A 17,727-nucleotide genomic window follows, 5' to 3' on the forward strand; every position below is an offset into this window, starting at 1 on the left:
CTGGAGGGGGGCCCGGCTGTGCTGCACTTTTCAAATAGCCGGGCCCCCCTTGACTGCGCCAAAGCCGTGCCGCCTCTTCTGTCCCGAAAAGCCAAACAGCCGAGGTGCCGAACAGCTGAAGTCCTGAAAGCAGCGAAAAGACCCGAAAGCGCCGAAAAGACCCAAAGTCACGAGGCGGCAAATAGACCCCAATACCCTAAACAGCGAAAAGACCCGAAGTCACGAAAACAGCCGAAAGGAGGCGAAGTTAAAGTCCTGAAGCCATGAGTTCAATTCTACTGAACACCAATTTTTTTTGTAATCCCCTGGCCACCAGTGTATTATTTTAATACTCTAAAGGCCCCTGCCACCAATGTTGTTTTTTAAAAATGTTCTCTGGGCCCCAAATTTTTTTTAACTTGTAAGGGGAGCCCTGGCGCCAATGTTTTTTTAAAATATATTCTCTGGGGCACCAATAGGGTTGCCACCTTGCCGGTATTTTCCCGGCATGGCCGGTAAAAATTATGGTTGATCCCTATGTTATTAATAAGGAAAAATTATAAATATATAGGAAGGCCGGTATTTTTTTCCAAAAAAGGTGGCAACCGTAAGCACTGTTTTTTTTTTTTTTTTACACTGTAAGGGGAGCCCTGGCGCCAATGTTTTTTTAAAAAAATATTCTCTGGGGCACTAATTTTTTTTTACTTGCAAGGGGGGCCCAATGTTTTTTTTAAAGATATTCTCTGGGGCACTAATTTTTTTTTTTACTTGCAAGGGGGGGCCCAATGTTTTTATTTAAAAAAACGTTTAGGGGGGCGCTGGCGCCACAGTTTTTTTATTAACGTATAAGGGGGGGCCTGACCATCAATAGCTTTTTATAACTTGTGTGTGTGTGTTTCCTTTTTTTTAGCGCTGATGTCTGTGTGGTGTTTTAACTGTGACGTGTAGTGGCCCAGGGGGCCCAAAAATGTTGTTATACAGGGCCCCGTGATTTCTAAAGGCGGCCCTGGGTTATTGTGACAAACATCAATGGCAGCGGATTAGTCTAGTACCCAGATAGGCTATAAGCAATGTTTAAAGCAACTCCAAACAAACTATTTCGCTCTTTCAAGCTCTACTTCCTAGTCTATCGCCCCTGACTCACTCTAACGTGCTGACGCTACCGACGTGCCTCCCCGTAATGTCACTGCGCAAGCGTATTTTCTATTGGGTCCAATGTTTGGCAGGCACGTGAGTTGCGCGACGTCATCATAAACATTCGTAGGAAAGATGGCGGCTCCTGGCCAAGGAAAGGTAACGAAAATAGGGAAGCATAGTTACCCCTTCCAACCAACATGTAAAGTCCAAGCGCTTGAGACTTCAGCGCAGTCAGCGTTTACACATGCACACTGTTTCAAAAGTTACCCTGGGTTGTTTTTTGCCGAGTGAGCAATGTAAAACAGAGACTGCAGATTCTTTACATTTGGTAATTGGAATAGGGGCGAACTATAAACGTGTCATTAAACATAGAGTTTACAGCGTGAGACCGCAAAGGGTTAACATCTGTTTCCCCAAAGATTAGCCCTGGTGTTTAACCATAAGGCGATCGCTGAATCAGTGCTACATGCATGTGGATGATCAGGAAGTGTTCCTTCTTTTTCTTCCTCCGGATCCTTTTGCGTTATTATATCTGTACATATGTTACTAGAATGCACAATCTTGTAAATGATGTTATTAAGGTGCTCAGTGATGCCATCTGTTGTACGTGCTGCTTAGATCTGTGTTATTTGTGTAACATGACAACTTCTGCATTAATATTATGGAATGTATCCTTATTGTAAAATATCAGCATATTAAAAGACACACTGGAGTTCCACGAACACAAATGTGTCACCCCCCCAGTGATTTAATTTGCTACAGATTTTTTCCTGGCAATTGCTTTGTGTCCCTTGACAGATTTAGGACAAGGGCACATGGAACGTAGGCTCACTGCTATCAGCCTGCATATTTTTTTAAGTCTGAGAAAAGTTGATCTTCCCTGTGCCCCATCTAGATTGATTTTAAAAAGTTCCGCTAGCATGCAGTCAAGCACAGTGGAGGTCGGCCCAAAAACATGAGACTTTTCCAGGCTGAACTGAGCAGAACTGGCATTTGTCACATTTATACTTTTTCTGTGGATTCTTTAACCTAATTCCTGCAGTTAGTATCTAGTCAGTGTCTGTTTTTATCAGCATGTTGTGTGCGAGCAGTGGCGGCATAATAAAGAGCTATACTTTATTGGTGGAAGACTTCTCCATAACATTTTACTTGTGAGGGGGTCCAGAACTGCCATTTCTCACATTTATGTGTTTCCCATGAATTCTTTAATCTTCATAAAAATATATATTTAAATAAATAATAATTTGGGTTGTTTTGCTTTTGTTTAGCTTTCATATCTCACATCTCTTTATGTTTATTATACAGCAGTAGTTAAAAAAAAAACCCCATAAAACTTTAATTTGTACAAATCTGATTGTGTTTTTAGTATGCATATTTCTGGGGGTGGGGGGACTCCTCTATCTATACTATTAATATAGTTAAAGATATGAGGTCAGCTCATCTAAAAAGAAATCACTGTGACATGAGTGTGTGTGTGGAGAGAGGGGGTAAAGCAATACCCGTTAATCTCAGATTACCATCTTTTAGTGTCAATACATTAAGGAATTTTCAAATTATTTAAGGCTTGTGAATGTTAAATGATCCACTGAACCACCCAAGCATGTCAAAAGAAATTTCATGTTCTTAAATTTATATAATTCTTATTTCATTGAGATGAAGCTCATATTATATTTACATTTTCACGATAATTAGAATCCTAGAAGCAGGAGATGAGGGATATATTTGGTGTTAAAAGATGATGTCTGGACTTTTTTTTCCAGGGCCCAAGGTTGCTGATATGGGGTGTGATGGGAGCCCTGGCCTAATAGCAAATGCTGTTGTCTTATTTTTTTTTCTCTTTTGAATTTTTAGGTTTTTTACGATCAGGAAGGCGTGTTCATACATTCATCTTGTGGAAAGAGTGATGAGCAAGACACTTTAATACCTGGAATTTTACGTGTAATAGAAAAGGTATTGTTTTATTTTTAGATAATCATGATACATTACACTGCCAATAACATTTTGCATACCAAAAAAAAATTGAAAACCGTCAATTATTATTTTTAACCCTTATTTATGTAAGGCCAGGATCATTCACACCCATCCCTGCCCCAGTGGCACTAACAATTCCCTGCCATATTCAAATAACACATATTTTTATCAGGGTCCATATAACCTGTCTTTATGTTTTTAGAATGTGGGAGAAAACCATGGTACTATATAGGGTTTTAGATGGAGTACCCTAGATGGTGAGATCATGCAAACTCCTTGTGAATAGGGGTTGACATAGAACTAAGGTCATCAGCACTGCAAGGAGGATTAAAATGCAAAAGAACTTACGTTTGTTGTCATTGCTATTCTGACCTTTGAAAACATAACACAGAGCGTTGGCTATATTAACCTCTGTGAAATCCACATAGAGAATTAACTGAGCTTGCAAATTGTGCCTGCTAAATATAAAACTAAAAATACTTTGGGTGGGAATAATGGCAAGGGGGTTGTATAGCAGTGGAAAAAGGTAATATAATATCTGGGGTTCCCAACCTATTTTCCCTATGAGCCCCACTCAAATGTAAAAACAGTTAGAGAGCCAAACAAGCAAGAAACATTCCTTGGGAATGCCAAATAAGGATATATAAACAGCTGTGCACTCACCCGCATTAATGAGATTCAACTTAGCCAGCAAATCACTAACAGTGAGTGAGATTAAAATAGACAAGATTTATAAAAAAGTATCTCCAAAAACACACTCTGTGAATTATATCTCAATTCATTAAATTTTATTATTAATTACAGAACTGCCAAATTAATTTTAAACCTCCAAAAAATTCATAAATGCCAAACATCTATTTTAGAGAAACCTCATGAATTTATAATATTTCTGTATAACTAAATTCCTGTATGAACTAAATCAAAAAAGAGCAGGGGAAAAAAATAATTAATCCAACGTAATCAAAGTACAATTAATGAAAATTAATTGGCCATATTGTCAATGAAAATTGATAAACCATAGTGTCCAAATACTGTTACAAAAATCCTGAGAAAAAGAAGTGGGAGATTAGACCTCAATAGCGTTTAGCTGCCAAACAGTCTCATTAATATCAAGTAATTTCCTCAGAGAATCACTAATGTAGTCTCTGAAATAAATTACAGTCCTCTGACGTGAGATCAATATTGTCGCTATTTCTCCATGCACGCAGCTTTTTAGTTAGCCGTCTCTTTGTCGTGACTATTAGCGAGTGATTCGCATTGAAACACAGTAAGCCAGTAGATATTTGGTATAACGTTTGGCTCTGTGTAATTAGCACTTGCGGTAAATGAATGTGCAATATCCTTACATTACGTCAATACAAACGTAGAGGCATACTTTACTGCATCACTCTTAATGATTGAGTTATCTGTCCTTTAAATGGGCAGTCTCCTTGCTTTACATAGATTACTGCTTAGAACAGTTCTTTGCCACACCACTCTTCAGGACTATCTGATGGCCTCAACAGCTCGCGAATCTCCGCTCACCACTGCACTGCTGAATTCTGTGGCATCTTTGTGTTGCATTTTGTCGGTTAGCTAATAGCTTACTCCTCACTCCATCACTCAGCATTTACGCCTACACGTTTTTCACCATTCTTTGGCTTTGTCAGGGCGCATTAGCGTTAGCCATGTCTTTCCTTTATCCTTTTTGGTGCCAATGAAGTGGCTATTTGTAAGTTTATCTTAGCTAGCTGTTTATTTTCGCCCACTAATTCCCGTAACTCTGAATCTGCTAACAAAATGTCCCAATTCTGTTTTAGTACTTTTTGTATGTCTTGCCATTATGAGTTATAATTTGTAATGAATCTACATTTTTTTTTTTTATTTTGTTTATAGATTAGTTGGGATCTATTTGAAGATTTTGCTCTTCAATAACCAATTTTCTAGTAGACTTAAGGTATAAAGATCAAAATTATGGAAAGATCCATTATCCGTAAAACCCCAGGTCCCAAGCATTCTGGATAACAGGTCCCTGTACTTGAAAAACACACTGCACATATGCCAATCTCTTATTCAAAGCAGTAGTGCAGTATTCTCAATGTAAAGTTTGTTAGGAGGGCCCAATATATACTTCTGTTATGAATACAGTGTGCAGAAAACAATTAGTGGTTAACCCACAAATATGTAGCAAATGTTGTGTCTGCAGGCATATCAAAGACTATTGTTATTTAACTCCTCCAGTATCTCACATAATGAAATTCACAGTATGCAGGAAGAACAATAATACTAAGAAAATAAAGTGCAAAAGATAATTATTTTGTTACATAAAAGCACATATTCAAAATATCTACATGTACATTAAAAGTTTAACAACAGGTATAGGACCAGTTAAACAACATACAGGTATAGGAACTGTTATCATGAATGTGCGGGACCTGAGGTTTTCCGCTTTAAATCTACTAAAATGTAATTTAAATATTAATAAGATTAATTAACAATAAGATTGTTTTGCCTCCAATAAGGATTAATTATATCTTAGTTGGGAGTATATTAAGATATGAAAGTGTCTGCAAATTGTCAGAGCTTAAAGGGATACTGTCATGGGAAAATATTTTTTTTTTTCAAAATGAATCAGTTAACAGTGATGTTCCAGCAGAATTCTGCACTGAAATCCATTTCTCAAAAGAGCACAGATTTTTTTATATTCAATTTTGAAATCTGACATGGGGCTAGACATATTGTCAATTTCCCAGCTGCCCCAAGTCATGTGATCCAAGTATAGGAGAAGGAAGAGGAACTCCAGCAGTGTTACTGCAAACAATTTTTTATTCCAGACAGTGGTAAACACAACATGTTTCGGGTTCAATACCCTTTATCATGTGACTTGTGCTCTGATAAACTTCAATTACTCTTTACTGCTGTACTGCGAGTTGGAGTGATATCACCCCTCTCCCCCCCCCCCCCAGCAGCCAAACAAAAGAACAATGGGAAGGTAACCAGATAACAGCTCCCTAACACAAGATAACATCTGCCTGGTAGATCTAAGAACAACACTCAATAGTAAAAACCCATGTCTCACTGAGACACATTCAGTTACATTGAGAAGGAAAAACAACAGCCTGCCAGAAAGCATTTCTCTCCTAAAGTGCAGGCACAAGTCACATGACCAGGGGCAGCTGGGAAATTGACAAAATGTCAGATTTCAAAATTGAATATAAAAAAATCTGTTTGCTCTTTTGAGAAATGGATTTCAGTGCAGAATTCTGCTGGAGTAGCACTATTAACTGATGCGTTTTGAAAAAAAGCATTTTTCCCGATGACAGGATCCCTTTAATGTGTTATAGCATTAGCAGAGTTTCATGAGCTCTCATTATGGAGAATGATAAAATGACTTTTGGCCTCATAAATGAATATCCACTACCACTATAACAATCTCTGATTATTATTTAGTTATTATTTCCCTCGCTCTTCTAGAAACAGGCTATCTTCTATTGAAGGTGTTGGACCTGCTATTAAGATAAGAGATCTTTCCATAATATGGATCTACACACCATGTGTACTAACACACTAAAACAGATAAACCCAATAAGATTGTTTTTGCTTTCAATAAGGATTCTATATATCTCATTTGGGGTCGAGTACAAGGTACTGTTTTATTATTACAGAGAAAGAGGAAATCATTTTTAAAATTTTAATTATTTGATTAAAATGGAGTCTATGAGTGACAGCCTTTCAAGTAATCCAGAGCTTTCGAAATAAGGGGTTTTCAGATTACAGATCCCATACCTGTATCACAACAGTTTTATGGCACCAATCTAAATGTTACAAGCTATAATCACCAATAAAATACATTGTGTTGAGAACATTCACTTTTGACAACACTTTTTGTGGCTCTACCATTTTAAAATGGATTTTTATGTAATAAAGCCATAATTTGTTGTTTTCAAGCCTATAATTGTATTATGCACTATGAGAAGTCTTTATGGGGCTTTCTCCACTTTTATAACAAACTTATTTAGCTGGCATGTTTTTTTTTATGTCTACTTTCCTGTACATGTTTTCTGGCATTCAATTGATTTGAATAAAATGCTCTAGTTTCTTTCCAGCTGAAATCATATAAAATCTCCAGGCCTTGCAACCCATGGAATAAATTACAGTACAGATAATCTGAATGAATTGTCAGTTTGTGAAAATATGTATTATAAATGCAACAATAAGAGGCAGATTTTTTAAGGTTGTAGAAAAAAATAAGGCAAAATGCATGCACCTTTTTCCACAGCCTTGTTTTTTTTCCTTGTGCACTTTTCTTTTTGTGGAAGAGTGACACACGAGAAAATGATAACATTGTTACATTCATTTTCAATGAGGAAATCTCAACTAATTTAATAAGATCTGAAATTAATTAAAGTTGTTAGAGACTTTTTTTTGTGAATCGTGAAAATACGCAAACTCAAATTTTTACAAAGCTATCCCTATTTCACTGATAATGTTCTTTTCTTTTTAGGATGAGGAAGTTGTAGTAGATTGGAGGCCTCTAGAAGAAACCATAGATTCCTCTAATATCCTTTGTGCTGTAAAGGTATGTTTTGAGTATCAGAATCAGTGTAATTTTTCAAAGGGTTTGTTCACCTTCCAAACGCTTTTTTTCAGTTTAGTTGTTTTCAGGTTGTTCCCCAGAAATAAAGACTTTTTTCAATTACTTTCCATTTTTACTTTTTACTGTTTTTCCAACATCTAAGTTTAAAGTTGAATGTTCCTGTCTCTGGTGTTTCAGTCAGGCAGCTCAGTAATTCAGGTGCAGCTGTCTGTAATGAGACCCAGGGATTCTGCTCAACAGGGACAAAGATAAATGTATCCACTAAATGAATCAATTGAGAACAGTTTACAGGATCGGCGACCCCTCCCCTCCAGGGCTGCTTTAGAAGTGAAAAATTACACATTACACTTCAATATTAGAAAAACGGTGACACATAGAAAATGGAAAGTAATTGGAAAACGTTTTTATTTCTGGTAATCTATCTGAAAACAATTAGTTGTTTGAAGGTGAACACCCCCTTTAACATTAAAAGTAAAATGAGGATAATATGCAGAAATACATTCTTTGTGATAATTTATATGTGATGGCAGACACAGTGACAGCATGCAGTGAAAAATTCCTATTGCCAATTTTGAACCTAGATAGGAGTTGATAAACGTCTATTTAAAGGAATTGTTCAGTTTAAAAATGGAAACTGGGTAAATAGATAGGCTGTGAAAAATTAAAAATGGTTTCTATATATAGTTAGCCAAAAATGTAATCTATAAAGGCTAGAGTGACTGTATAGCTAACATAATAGCGAGAACACTACAGCCTGCTTTACAGCTCTCTTGGTTTCCACTGATTGGTTACCAGGCAGTAACCAATCAGTGACTTGAGGTGGGCCGCATGGGTCATAACTGTTTGCTTTTGAATCTGAGCTGCATGCTAGTGAACTGTCATGTCTCATGTGGCCCCCTTCAAGTGGGTGACTAACTCAGAGTTAGAGACTCTAGTTCTGTTCTGTTATGCTACACATCCGTTCACTCCAGCCTTTGTAGATTACATTTTTGGTTAACTAACTGTATTAGAAACATTTTTAATTTTGCATAGCCTGTCTATATTTACCCAGTTTTTATTTTTACACTCACCTGTTCCTTTAAGGAGTTTACTTAACCCTTGTCATAGTGGTTTTGTTTCATATTCCCTCCCATAATGCCATATCTTTTTTGGTGTTCCCTGTCAGTCTTGTGGACGATTACACGTATGGGACCTGTTATCCAGAATGCACGAGACCTGGGGGTTTTCTGGATAAGGAGGTCTTTCCGTAATTTGGATCTCCATACCTTAAGTTTATAATAAAAATCATCAAAAGACATTAAATAAATTAAATAAACGTTATAGGTCACCAATAGGGCTTAACTATATCTTAGTTGAGATCAAGTACAAGGTACTGTTTTATTATTACAGAGACAAAAGGAAATAATCCTATTTGATGGACTCGATGAGAGATGGCCTTCCCATAATTCGGAACATTCTGGATAGCGCGGTTCCGGATAACTGATCCAATACTACATATTACATTTCATGATCTAAAAGATTTTATTGCAAAGTGTATGTAACTTTTGCTGTTGGGAAGCTGGATAAAAATATGAATAGAAATGTAGCCGTAAAGAAAGAGAGGAGTTTGTGGAGGTGATCAGTTTTGGATTTCATCTGATGTGCATTTTTTTTTTTTTTGTAGGATTCAAGCTCGGTTGTAGAGTGGACTCCAACTACAAAGGAGAGGGGAATGCATTTAACAGATCACCAGAACAGTTATGAAGCAGAGTGGGATATGGTCAACACAGTTTCTTTTAAGAAAAAACAATTTACAAATGGAGGTCAGTATAAAGAAACAATCCATTGCATTTATTAGTTTTTCATTTCTGTTGTATTTTATCTCCTATAGAGTGAGCATAGGCAGTGGAAACTACATTACATTTGCTAAACATGAAAGTAATATCAACATCCTTGTATTTGCTCTTGTGTTTTTATTTATATAAAAATATATGTTTTTGATTTCTACAATGAGTGACCTCAGCAGTGCGCAGAAGAAATTTGACTATGAGACTTTGTTTATCCTTTATTCTGACATTTGTTACTTGGTTACTAGGGTCAGTAAGTCTAACAACTACACAGCAATCTAAATTCCTGACTGTAAAGCTAATAAGGAAGGTATTAGCAAAATGTATTAGAATTTTATTGCCAACATGATGCATATAGTCATCAATAAGAAGTACCCCTTTTAATTGCTGAGTACATGTGAATGCACAACAACAGTATAATGTATTCTCATCCCTTTGGACAACACTGGTTTTTGCATATTTACATTGCCTGGAACCAGCTTGTACAGTGTCGGACTGGGTGTCAAGGGTTGCCAGTTCAGGCTCCAGTCGTAAACTCTTCCACTGCCGACAGCCTCCTTGTGTCTGCAATTGGGGTTGGGGATGGAGTGACAAAAATTTGTGCTGGGGATCAAGCCTAGGTTGCCTGGGCCCAACAGGGTTTTTTTTCCTGATGTCCCACCAGTACAGCCCAAACCTGAACTTGTACAGGTAAAGGATCCCTTATCCAGAAACCCGATATCCAGAAAGCTCCGGATTACAGAATGGTTGTCTCCCATAGACTCCATTTTATCCAAATAATCCAAATTTTAAAAAATGATTTCCTTTTTCTCTGTAATAATAAAACATTAGCTTGTACTTGATCCCAACTAAGATATAATTAATCCTTAATGTAAGCAAAACCAGCCTATTGGATTTATTTAATGTTGAAATGAATTTCTAGTAGACTTAAGGCATGAAGACCCAAATTACGGAAAGATCCATTATCCGGAACACCCCAGGTCCCAAGCATTCTGGATAACAGGTCCCATACCTGTAACTTAAATATATTTTATTAATTTTTTATAAAAAAAAAAAGGTTGGCTGTTTGGCTTGATTTTCTCCTCTTGGCTGCGATGGTAACAAGGGGAATGGGGAAAATTATAGAATAATTTCTGGAACTGGGTCATGCTTTTGACGCTGTGTAATGGTAGTCAGGTGGATGTTATTGTGGAAGGAAAGTATATGGTCAGGGTCTAATTCATATATAGTCCTTTACTGTATATGACATTTTTTGTAGTTGGGGAAAAAAATCTCCACAGCAGCCGGAGATGATCTATCAAAATCTAATGGAGGAGCTGAAGAGGTGAGGGGTTCTTTGTTCATCATAGAGCATTGTGAGTGGAAGTGACAGTGACGACAAACACATACACAATTCGACAGCTGTCCGTGTGCAATTAGGTCCAGTGCTTAGGGCAGCACCAGCCATATTTTTCCTATTTTATAAACATTTTCTATATAGAAAGTTTCATGTTGGCCTGTGCAGGGTTATTTGGTGGGTTTCTGGTTATATTAAACTTTTTATTCACAGACTTCTGACTGGTTAGCACTTGGGCATTTGAGTGATATGTACAATTTTAAAACAACCTCTGTAACCACTTAGCTTGATTTAATCTTTTAACTTTTTCCAACTTCCACTTCTACTATTCTGTATTAAAGGACAGTGGCAACAAGGGAATTGGTCACCCAATGTGTGCTACCTGTGGGTGACAAATTTCCTGAAAATACCATGCCACCCAGATCATGCCACCAACATGTAAAACTCTTCAAGTCAGAAGGCAATTTCTCAGTATCTCTGCATGTAATGTGCTTTACATGCAGCAGTTATGAAGAATCTGGATGGAAAGGTATTTTCTAGCAAATTTTTCTCCTGTGATGCAGGCGTTTCCCTTAGTCCACACATCGCTATGTGTAGTATTGTCCTAAGAGTCTCTTAGTGCAACAGAGACTTGTAGAGTTTGTAGTCATGCATGTGATAGATTAAAACAAGTACAGAATTATCTAACTGTTTTCGATGCAGCAATTGTAGTCATGGTACTTTATGGATATAACGTTTTCAGACATAACCATTTTTTACATAGATAATTTGGGTAAAGCAAGAGCTGTCTGATGCAAGTGCTGCTCTCTTGTAGTAAATCCCTCTCAGGACATTAGGAGAAATACTGTATATAGGTATGTATTTTTTTCCCCACAAGCCTTTTTTGAAGGACAAAAGGAATGGTATTCACCATTATGTCAAGTGTTACGGCTGCAAGACGTTCCTACTGACATTGAGGCAAGTTAGGGTGCGAGTGCACCGAGGCCCACACTACCTCAGGGCCCATTCGGAAGATTGCGCCGGAACAAATCCAGCATAAAAATTGTGGGTGGGGTGGTGCACCTGGGCCAAGGACCAATACTGATGTTTAGATAGTTTGGATTTGAATTATATAAAATTTCATTTGCCCATCTTTTTCACTTGTGTTAACCCTCTCTTGTTTCATTCCTATATGTGATGCATGTAAAACTGGGCTTCATTTATCAAGCTACCATGTAATTATTGTATTATTATTATGTATTGGTGCAAAAACAGGTGCAATATCTGCAAATAAAAAAAAAAGATGGTGTATTATCAGTTTTGATTGCTACTAGCATGTCTCAGCCAGATGGCAAAGTTGCAAGGTAATCAGTTACTTAAAGGGGCAGTATACATATCCCTTTCAACATTAGTGCATTGAATAGGGCTTGTGATGAAAGGGGTTGCCTGTTGTTTAGTTATGAAAAATTTAGTTTTTGTTCTTACTCTCACATTCTACTTTTTTTTTCCTACAAAGCACAATAGAAAAGAACCACCAATCTGCTGAGAAGCCCTCTGTATGATGAGTTTATCCTTATTTAAAACAGACTGCAGCTGAGGGCAAGCCAGCTTTCTGGGCAGACACAGATGTGAATGATTCACCCTGTTAAAGGGGTTATTCACCTTTAATTTAACATTTAATATGATATAGAGAATTATATTCTGATATTTTGCAATTTGTTTTCATGTTTTATTGTTTGTGGTTCTTGAGTTATTTAGATTTTTATTTAGCAGTTCTCCACTTTGCAATATTAGCAGTCTGGTTGGTAGGGGCTAAATGACCCTAGCAACCATGCATTGATTTGAATATGAGTCTGCATTATGAATAGGAGAGGGCCTGAATAGAGAGATGATTGTTAAAATAAGTAGCACTAACAATAAATGTGCAGCCTTACAGGTTTGTGTTTTAAAAGAGTGTCCCCCATTTGAAAGCTTGAAAAGTCAGAAGGTGAAGGCAAATAATTTGAAAACTATAAAAAAAGAAGAAAATGAATGCCGATTGAAAAGTTACTTAGAATTAGCCATTCTTTAACGTACTTAAAGTTAACTTTTTAAGTTCATGGTTCCCCTTTCAGCATGTGCCCACATATAAATTATTGTGCCAGCTGAATGCATATGAAAGTATAGCCATGCAGTGCCATGCCCACATTGATGCTCATGCTCTTCGTGAGTTTTTTTTTTTTTTACTGATTTATTGCATGTGATTAAAAAGATCCACTAACAAACTTCAGTGTTTCTACTCAGAATATGTTGGAGCTATAATATAAATAAAAACTATCTACTGTATATATAAATAAAAAATAATTATGATCATAGGGTTGTGGTTTTTCTTTTGTTTGCTTTTTAGGTGTTCAAAGTCCCTTAAATGGCCAGAGCAAATGGTCATTCCTCTTCAGCTTGGCAGACCTGAAGTCAATTAAACAGAACAAAGAAGGCATGGGGTGGTCTTATTTTGTTTTCTGCTTGAAGGATGATGTTGTCCTTCCAGCTCTTCATTTCCATCAAGGAGGAAGCAAACTTCTGCTTGAGTGCCTTGCGAAACATGTGATGTTTTGTGAGTAAGTATCTGCTACAGCTCTAGGCTTTTTGTTCTATTACATAAATTGTGCATATGGTATACAATAAAAAGATACAACCTAACAATTTCTTCTTTCAGTTTAGATGTTGGTAGCAGTGGTCTAAACTAATAATATTGAGAAATTAAATTTGCTATTTTGTTAGCTATTCTTTCTACAAAAATATTATCTAGTGTTAGAAATATAGCGCTAAAAGTCCCTTTCAGATTAACAGTTATGTTTTTAAATCAAGTGTACTTGTTTGCACCCTTTGATTCTGTCTTGACAAAGGAACTGGGAATGGTCTATGTCTATGGAATATTACATCAGAAACTGATGCTGAAATTCGTTTTGTAGCTGTATTCAAAATAAGACAAGAAAGCATACAAAGACACATGAAATACAGAGTGGTTATTGGTATTTTCCCAATTGTTATAATGGAACTGCTCTAAATTGCCTGTGTTTGGTAGTATTTTCAAAAAGAACATCAGGGACTGAGGCCTAGAAGTGGCACTTGCTATTGCCATTAGGTGGGAATAGTCCATAGTGATCCCAAACATTTAGTCACACCTTGTATGCCATTGCCCTGATACCAAACACACAAAAGTAATAAAGATAAAACTCTTAGGGGCAAATTCATTAACCTGCGGAGTTGCGCTAGCGCAGGCTTCGCCAGGCAAAGTTTCGCCAGGGCGCCGCTAATTCACTAAAATCCGAAGTTGCACTCAGGGAGGCGAACGGTAGCGAAGTTGCGCTAACGTTAATTCATCAAGGAAAGCAAAGTTAGCGATGCCTAATTTGCATACGGCGCCAAGTTAAAGTTGATTGGACATATATGTAGCAGCAAATACATTACACTACACAAGCTGGGAAAGCTTCATAAAATAAAATAGAGTTGTTATTTTGCCCTATACATGTGCCCACTGTATAGTTTAGGTGCCATATGTTAGGAAATGTAGGGGGAAGGAGGGTACCCCCAAAAAAATGTACGATCTTTTTCAGCCTATCACCCTTAAAAAAGCAAAAGACGCAGGCGTTTTTTGAGACTTAGAAAAAAATTTAAACTTTTTTTGAAGCAAGCCCTATCTACTCTATTGCACTTCGCCTGGTCTCAGTTGGCGAAGGCAAGTCTGGCGCAAGAGTTAACGTTCATGAAAATCCGCAAGTTAGTGAATTAGTGTAGTTACGTCCCTTCGCCATAGCGCAACATCACCTGGTGTAAGGGTGCGAAGTAGTGCTAGAGTAGGTCCACTTTGCTAGCGAATTTGCGCCAGCGTTAGTCACTTCGCCCTTTAGTGAATCTGCCCCTTAGAACTAAAAGTAGATTAGATAGTGGGTATCAATAAATCTATATGTCTATTACAGGAACTTACATATGTCCCTCCATTTCCATTAAAGGGATAATATAATGAATAGTAACAGTAATAGGACAGTAATTCCAGTGGCAATGTTCAGACATGATGTGGAGCTGCCATCCCAAGCTGTTAGGATATTAAAAAAACACTATTAAAAAGCACAATATTATACAGGGCCAGATAATAAAAACAATTGTATCCTGACCCCCTACAAAATGCACCTGCACCAATAATTACAACAATCTACCAGAAAATGCTGGGTATCCCAACAGCACTCAAGTAATCAGAAGTGGATGTTAATATATTCTTTAGTCAGCAAGCCCCTTCAAGCATACTTAAAAAAATGTTTGAAGTACTATAGAACCCCGATTTTATGTTTTTCAAGGGACCAGAAAAAAATGTAAAATCAGGGAAATGTATTATGCATAATATATAGGTGGGACCACAAAACAACAATGTAAATTGAGAGAAAACTTGAATGATTGGATGTCCCAAAAACTTAAGTCATGGGCTAACCTACCAGTAGGCCCCACGGGTCGGGTGCATCTCATAAAAATGATTATTTTACCCAAACTTCTATATGTATTACAACAAGCCCCTGTATGGATACCAAAACCTTATTTTCTTAAAATAAACGCTATATTTAGGCAACTCGTGTGGGCTCACACCAGGCCACGACTAAAACTTGAAACGTTAATGCGTGCAAAAAGCAAAGCTGGTTTGGCCCTCCCAGATATGCACTTATACTATTTGGCGGCGCAACTGTGCCACTTAACTACATGGGTAGAAAACTCACACCATAAAGTACTGCATTCACTTTGGGCTCATCTGACAGGCTTTATTGACAATCCAGTAAGCTGGGTGCTAGGAAAATCTATTACCACATCCCAAGCATTGACTTCCCCCCCTATTAGTTCCCTTCGTAGGGTATGGAAAACGGCTAACACATACCTTAAAGCTCCTGCCACAGACCCTCTTACGCCACTATGGAACAACCAAGATTATCCCCTATTGGTAAAATTAGGCCCAATGAGCCTCTGGTCCGACCGTGGGGTGACTACTCTAGGAGATGTCTGGCATGATGGTAAACTAATCTCCTTTGCACAGTTGAAGGATCAATTTCAAATTTCGCACAACCAATGGCTGACCTTTCACAAGCTCAGTCGTGCCCTTAATATCATACACAAGCGTCATGCCATATCGCTGTCCGCAAACCCCTTCTTGGTGTACATTAAGAGGGGACATTCCAAAGGCCTGGTTACTATGATATATGCTAAGCTGCTACAAGAGGTGCATGGAAGTGAACTAGTCGAGCTACGAGCTAAATGGGAGGTGGACGTTGGCAGTATCTCAGATGAGGAATGGCAGGAAGCACAAGAATCCCCACAGTTAGTATCTCCCAATCACAGATTACGGCTAATTCAATTGTATATTCTCCACAGGGCTTATTACACCCCAGTCAGGCTCCACTATATTGACGCCAATACCCCGGATGTCTGCACCAGGTGTGCCTTGGATAGGGGAACTTTGCTACACATGCTGTGGAGTTGCCCCGATCTTACTTTATACTGGAGGGAAATACTAGATACTCTAGAAAGGGTTCTTCAGGTGACAATTACCAGAACACCTAAACTATGTGTCTTAGCCATAATACAAGATCTTAAGTTAAACCAATATCACTCCCTCTTTCTCTTGGAGGCACTATTACTAGCTAAGAGATTAATAACTCAGAATTGGAGAGCAGTGACCCCTCCTACCTTTTCCTCATGGAAAGCTATAATGCGGGACACCTGTAGCACTGAGTACTTAATGTATCTAAAAAGGGGAGTTCCCACTAAATTTCACAAAATTTGGGGTCCCTGGACCGACATCTACCCCCAACACCCAAGACGACCCTTAGCAGATCAAGATTAGGAGACAGACACTAAACGAGGTCATTTATTCTTATACTAATAGTACTGTGTTTGTTATATGGCATGCTCCCTATTTTGTGTTTAATTCAGATATGTGACATGTAATTCTATGTGCTCCTTTTTCTGACACTTTTGATGTACATTGTTTGCTTTATTTCTTCAATAAACTACCCGAATTTAAAAAAAAAAAAAAATTGAGAGAAAACTTAAAATCAGGGGATGTAAAATTGAGTTTCTACTGTAGCTACATTTTGTTCATAAAAATAGTTGTGAGGCAGACAAGCAAGGAGTAGCTATCTTGCATTGATCAATGTAGGTAGGTAGGTCGGTGCAGGGAGAAAGTTGGGTGAGTCTGCCACTTCACGCATATTGCTGACCCATCAGCTTCATCAGTGGCTGCCATAGCAAAAATAAGTTAATTGTTAATTGTGACAGCTTTTCAGACACAATGAGGTTATTAATCTAAAATGAACACCCTGGGTATCTGGTACCCCTCTGTATATATAATGAGTGTCTCTGAGTGCTGTATGTTACACAGGTACCTCTAAAATGTCTCTGGCATAGCAGATCATACATAGAATCAGGCATAGAATATAAATAGGTTAAATGTATGCATAAGTTTTATAATATACATGCTGAAGATGGATCAGTGCAATACCACCCAAAATCACCTACCCAAACCGCAGTGTGGACCTAACACAACCTTTGAGTTTTTACCCCGTGATAGCTAGGATCAAAAAGGGCCTGGGAGATGAAGTCAAGTGAGCAAAGATGGAAAACACCAACATGCTGTGCTAGTTATGAAGAGGTACCAGGGATCAGGAGCCATATTGGGTGCATTCATAGTTTGCATTGGAAGGTGGGGAGGGTCGGCTGCATTGCACCTTCATCACCTTAATGCAAGAGTGCCCATACTTTACTAATACGAGGTCTACTTTTAGTGATGTTGTCCCATTATGATCTACATCCATAAAAATATTGTTAGCATTCTGTTCCATGGAATATATTACTTAAATATTGATTCATAAGAAAGTGTGTATTGCTATATTTATAAAAACAAC

At 37.7% G+C, this 17,727-nt stretch overlaps 1 protein-coding gene across 1 annotated transcript in view; it reads left to right on the plus strand.

The window, feature by feature from the left end:
• Positions 1–1,145: 1,145 nt before the first annotated feature.
• tbc1d15.L (TBC1 domain family member 15 L homeolog) overlaps positions 1,146–17,727 on the plus strand; it is a 43,361-nt gene continuing 26,779 nt past the window's right edge. Inside the window, exons 1-5 of the mRNA XM_018252473.2 lie at positions 1,146–1,272; positions 2,968–3,066; positions 7,571–7,645; positions 9,327–9,465; positions 13,191–13,401. Coding sequence (XP_018107962.1) covers positions 1,249–1,272; positions 2,968–3,066; positions 7,571–7,645; positions 9,327–9,465; positions 13,191–13,401 — 548 coding nt within the window. The 5' untranslated portion in view covers positions 1,146–1,248. The remainder of the gene's footprint in view (positions 1,273–2,967; positions 3,067–7,570; positions 7,646–9,326; positions 9,466–13,190; positions 13,402–17,727) is intronic.

The sequence above is a fragment of the Xenopus laevis genome, chromosome 3L, assembly GCF_017654675.1.
Source record: "Xenopus laevis strain J_2021 chromosome 3L, Xenopus_laevis_v10.1, whole genome shotgun sequence".
Taxonomy (NCBI): domain Eukaryota; kingdom Metazoa; phylum Chordata; class Amphibia; order Anura; family Pipidae; genus Xenopus; species Xenopus laevis.